Consider the following 6,054-nt stretch of genomic DNA (forward strand, 5'->3'; position numbering starts at 1 on the left):
ACACAATAAAAGGGGGAAACCAGAGGTCACACAATCAAAGGGGGAAACCAGAGATCACACAATCAAAGGGGGAAACCAGAGATCACACAATAAAAGGGGGGAGACCAGAGATCACACAACAAAAGGGGAGCCAACAACAGGAAGAGACAATAACAATGTCTACCGGTTGCCCATGTCTAGTGCAAAACTTAACAGAGTTCACGTTACAATTCGTAACACATTTCTGAATGTTATTCAAACATATTTGTTCACATGAAATTGGATTATGATAAGAATGCAATGCCGTGTGACCCACTGCAATTAAAAATACACCACACTTAAACACCCAACAGAGAGACGGGATAACAGCTGGTGCGAAAACTGACTCATCCAGCACTGGGCATAGACACATGACATATATTGGATTAACGGGGGGGGGGGATAACGTACAAATGTTGGGTCTGGGGGGGGGGGAATGCCTGATCATTTCTGTTTCTTTAATGCCTGATATTTCTTCTTGAATTAACAAAACAGAACCATCTTGCCGGAGATGTATATAACACTGTATACTTACTCTTCTAGCTTGTTCCCCAAGTACTCGGAGGAATCTGAAGGGCAGACGTTGTATAGGTCAGTGTCTTCAAGTGGCCGCTTGTAACCTTTCTTAAACAGGGGATCCAACCAACTGAAACAGAGAGCAAGTCATAACAGTGCAATAACTGCAAATATTGTCTAGAATATAGTTTCCTCCCACGGTTATCTACCCCCTCCCAGCTCTACGTATTTCTCAACCAAAATTCAATCCAGAATAATAATCCCATTTATAACCAGATCAACCCAAGGACCGTGCAATAATATTCCAATGCAGCTATGTGTCGAAATAAATTGTTTTTAATGATATGGGTGATATGGAGACGCTTCACGCTGTCTTTGGACATAGTCTCTTCACAGCAACTCCTACGCAGTACCTCTTAGTGGCGACAGGCGGAAAATGAGGCTGTGAAACCTCAGGCTTATCTTCAAGGGTGTGGAGGAGGTTTGGCCCCATGGTGTGAGACAGTAATGGCCCGTCGGTTCCATAGCTATAGGTTATAAGCCGCATTTGTGTGTGTCCCTGTAAGGTCAAAGGATAAGGGAGGTAAACCCTAAAAGAAAATCCTGTTCTGGAGCATCGTAGGCGAAAAAAAAAGGGGGGGGGGGTTAACAGTGGTATGACCACTCTGACAAACTCCTGCAGCCACCTGACTTGCGATGTTGTTCCATTCCTTTGGATCCGGTCAGTCTGGGAGGAAGGCGAGTGTTGACGTGTGGGCAGCCCAGCATTTGCTTTCCCACGGAAACGGAGAGGCCACTCCATCTCACCGCAGCAGTGCATCAAGGTATGACCACTCTCTGACAAACTCCTGCAGCCACCTGACTTGCGATGTTGCTCCATTCCTTTGGATCCGGTCAGTCTGGAAGGAAGGCGAGTGTTGACGTGTGGGCATCCAAGAATTTGCTTTCCCACGGCAACGGAGAGACTCCATCTCGCCGCAGCAGTGCCTTTTTAGTATCATGGGAAATCGCAAAGGAAATCGCCTCTTACGGCGTAAAATGCCACATTCAGACAGATATGGGTAAAGAGCTCCAGCTGTTTTCCTTTGGAAATTTGAGGATTATCACTTCTGCAGTACTTTCAATACAACATAATTCTCATCATAGCGACAAGGGAAGTAATAGAAAAAGTAAACACAGGGGTCATGCAGAAAGACGAGAAACATTCTAGAAGACAAACCTCTTGAAATAAAAGATTTGATAAAGTACTTGTCTACTATAAATCTATGACGCTAGGCACACATAAACTGGTTTAAGAATGTATTTGAAGCTAATATTCTATACATGTAAATCAACGTACCATGAAGACCATTTTTAACCGACCTATGAATAGCAGGAATTTTTTGTTGTCAGTAGCAAGGGCGATAACCACATACGATGCAAACTATTTAGCAGACGTGACACACAAGTTCAACGAGTGTGACAGAAGCCAAAATTGTTGGAGACAGCCTATGATGTCTATGTTATGTTGATATAGCTTGAACAGTAAATATTATGGGATATGGGAAATAGAACCCTCAGCTGAAGGGAATTCTCAAATGTTTGGCACTCAAAATACATATCCAGGGCATTCATCACAGCTTGATGTCTAAAAGTCAAATTTAGTAGAGCCGATGATCTTTTTTTTTTTCTTTCTTTTCATTTTAAACCATAACACATCAAATATAATGACTTTGGGATTATGAGGCTTATCAAGAAATGTATATCTCACTGTGAAGGTTATTGATTTGATGTTGATTAAAAACATATAACGAGCTCAATCAATGTTGGTAAATCTTACACTCTAATGACTATGACTCGTGTGTAAATTGTTTAAATGTTACAACTGATTGAATTGAAAACAAATAAAACAAAGAAGCAAGCCAGCTCTACATTTTTCTTGATGAAGGTCTTAGTGACAAACAGTAAACTAACGACTTTTTTTCTTTCACTAACGACTTTTTCTTTTTACACTAACGATTTTTTTTTCACTAACGACTTTTTCTTTTTTTTTACACAAACGACTTTTTTTTTCCACTACCGACTTTTTTTTTTACACTAACGACTTTTTTTTTTCCACTAACGACTTTTTTTTTCCACTAACGACTTTTTCTTTTTACACTAACGACTTTTTCTTTTTACACTAACGATTTTTTTTTTCACTAACGACTTTTTCTTTTTTTTTACACAAACGACTTTTTTTTCCACTATCGACTTTTTTTTTTTCCACTAACGACTTTTTTTTTCCACTAACGACTTTTTCTTTTTACACTAACGACTTTTTTTCCCACTAACGGCTAAGTTTAAAAAAAAAATAGGAAAAATAACTGACTCCTAACATTTTTTTTTTTTACTTCTTTTTTTTTAATTAAGGGAAATTAAATAACCATTTATCTGAGCAATGAGATGATTTAATGAGTTGGGGATTTAGAAAGTCAATACCACTTATATATGTTACAGTTAGGATATGACAGAAAAATTTCTAAAGCATTGTGTCACGTATCAAGTTGAAGAGCTAAATATAGTTTATAAAAGTCCAGGGGCGCTAAAAATAAACAGAATGCGTTCTTTAATATTCTGTTTCTTTCTTAACCTTTGAGAAGATATACTTAGATCAGGGCATATATAAGGGGGAGAAGAAAGGGTCCTAGGGTCATCTATACATTGGAGCTTTCTTTCAGTATTTTTACTGTGGATGTATCTGTTCCTTTTATTTATATTGTATCATTATATTGGCGGTGTGGTGGCTGAGTGGTAAAGCGCTTGGCTTCCGAACCAAGGGTCCTGGGTTTGAATCTTGGTAAAGATTGGGATTTTTTTACTTTGAGGATCTTAAGGGCAGCTCTGAGTCCACCCAGATCTTTTTGGGAACTTGAGAATAGTTAGAGAAAAAGAAAAAGGCGGTTGGTCGGGTCGTTGCGCTGGATAACAGGACACCCCGTTAATCACGGGCCTTAGAAATAATTGACCTTTACATCCTCTGACCCATAGATCGCAAGGTCTGAAAGACCTTTTTTAACATTATATTGGAAGAACTCTCTATACTTGCTTATTCTACGATTCAAGTTTGTGCAGTTAAGGTATTCAATATTCTAAATGGGAACTAAGTTCTGTGAGCACTATTGGATTTGGAACGGGCTCACACTATGCCAAAGTGTTAGCATCACTAGATTCAGACAATGAAACGACCCCCGGAATTTAATGAACTTACCAGAACAGAGTCCTGGAGAAAATATTAGCCGACAGCGTCGGATTGGGGTTGATATGCCTGAGTGATTCATCCATCCCACCTCTCTCTTGAAACAATCACACACTGCAATGGACCTGGTCCAGCTTATAAAAACACCAACACAATGCCCCTGATATCAAGCACTCTGTGTTGCCAATGTGTTTAGGAACTTTGGAGTCGCCATCAATGTTATCACAGCTTATGCAGAGTTGTATCCTATTACCCTAGTCTCCAATCAACACTTGGAGAATGATATCCTTATCTGGAAAAGAAAAACAATTAAAATCTGGTTATGTTAAGTATGAATAAAATCATCAATTAGCGGAAATTGTTAGTATATTGAGAATACCAGTTGATCTGTGTTAATCTAAAAATTATATATATATATATATATATATATAATAGAGAGATATAGATATATAGATATATTTCTTCCATTGTGGTTTAATGATGACAACTTTTGTCATCCATATATTAATAGATGTTAATTTAAGCAGATGAATGATGGAAAAGAAGAATGTTCAGATAAGTATTTTAGCACTGGTATCAAACAACTTTTACTTGAACAATAAACATATACATAAAAATGTCTTTTTCAATACAAAAAAAAGAACATAAAGTTCTTACTTGTATAGGCCCCTATCAATTGTCAATAGAAACATAAAGTTCTTACTTGTATAGGCATCTATCAATTGTCTATAGAAATATTAACTTCTTACTTGTATAGGCCCCTATCAATTGTCTATAGAAATATTAAGTTTTAACTTGTATAGGCATCTATCAATTGCCTATAGAAATATTAACTTCTTACTTGTATAGGCCCCTATCAATTGTCTATAGAAATATTAAGTTTTAACTTGTATAGGCCCCTATCAATTGTCTATAGAAATATTAAGTTTTAACTTGTATAGGCATCTATCAATTGCCTATAGAAATATTAACTTCTTACTTGTATAGGCCCCTATCAATTGTCTATAGAAATATTAAGTTTTAACTTGTATAGGCCCCTATCAATTGTCTATAGAAATATTAAGTTTTAACTTGTATAGGCCCCTATCAATTGTCTATAGAAATATTAAGTTTTAACTTGTATAGGCCCCTATCAATTGTCTATAGAAATATTAACTTCTTACTTGTATAGGCCCCTATCAATTGTCTATAGAAATATTAAGTTTTAACTTGTATAGGCCCCTATCAATTGTCTATAGAAATATTAAGTTTTTACTTGTATAGGCCCCTATCAATTGTCTATAGAAATATTAAGTTTTAACTTGTATAGGCCCCTATCAATTGTCTATAGAAATATTAAATTCTTACTTGTATAGGCCCCTATCAATTGTCTATAGAAATATTAACTTCTTACTTGTATAGGCCCCTATCAATTGTCTATAGAAATATTAAGTTTTAACTTGTATAGGCCCCTATCAATTGCCTATAGAAATATTAAGTTTTAACTTGTATAGGCCCCTATCAATTGTCTATAGAAATATTAAGTTTTAACTTGTATAGGCCCCTATCAATTGTCTATAGAAATATTAAATTCTTACTTGTATAGGCCCCTATCAATTGTCTATAGAAATATTAAGTTTTTACTTGTATAGGCCCCTATCAATTGTCTATAGAAATATTAAGTTTTAACTTGTATAGGCCCCTATCAATTGTCTATAGAAATATTAAATTCTTACTTGTATAGGCCCCTATCAATTGTCTATAGAAATATTAAGTTTTTACTTGTATAGGCCCCTATCAATTGTCTATAGAAATATTAAGGTTTTACTTGTATAGGCCCCTATCAATTGTCTATAGAAATATTAAGTTTTTACTTGTATAGGCCCCTATCAATTGTCTATAGAAATATTAAGTTTTTACTTGTATAGGCCCCTATCAATTGTCTATAGAAATATTAAGTTTTAACTTGTATAGGCCCCTATCAATTGTCTATAGAAATATTAAGTTTTTACTTGTATAGGCATCTATCAATTGTCTATAGAAATATTAAGTTTTAACTTGTATAGGCCCCTATCAATTGTCTATAGAAATATTAAGTTTTAACTTGTATAGGCCCCTATCAATTGTCTATAGAAATATTAAGTTTTAACTTGTATAGGCCCCTATCAATTGTCTATAGAAATATTAAGTTTTAACTTGTATAGGCCCCTATCAATTGTCTATAGAAATATTAAGTTTTAACTTGTATAGGCCCCTATCAATTGTCTATAGAAATATTAAGTTTTTACTTGTATAGGCCCCTATCAATTGTCCATAGGAATTAT

At 35.5% G+C, this 6,054-nt stretch overlaps 1 protein-coding gene across 11 annotated transcripts in view; it reads right to left on the reverse strand.

Moving 5' to 3' along the window:
• The window catches only part of LOC106062148 (ATP-binding cassette sub-family C member 4-like), a 103,472-nt gene extending 99,442 nt beyond the window's left edge, over positions 1-4,030 (reverse strand). For all 11 annotated transcript variants that reach the window (XM_056011971.1, XM_056011981.1, XM_056011979.1 and 8 more), the window contains exons 1-2: positions 3,764-4,030; positions 554-664 (exon numbers count right to left, since the gene is read on the reverse strand). In XM_056011971.1, coding sequence (XP_055867946.1) covers positions 554-664; positions 3,764-3,837 — 185 coding nt within the window. In that variant the 5' untranslated portion in view covers positions 3,838-4,030. The remainder of the gene's footprint in view (positions 1-553; positions 665-3,763) is intronic.
• Positions 4,031-6,054: the final 2,024 nt, after the last annotated feature.

This window comes from Biomphalaria glabrata, chromosome 15 (genome assembly GCF_947242115.1).
Source record: "Biomphalaria glabrata chromosome 15, xgBioGlab47.1, whole genome shotgun sequence".
NCBI classification, from domain to species: Eukaryota; Metazoa; Mollusca; class Gastropoda; family Planorbidae; genus Biomphalaria; species Biomphalaria glabrata.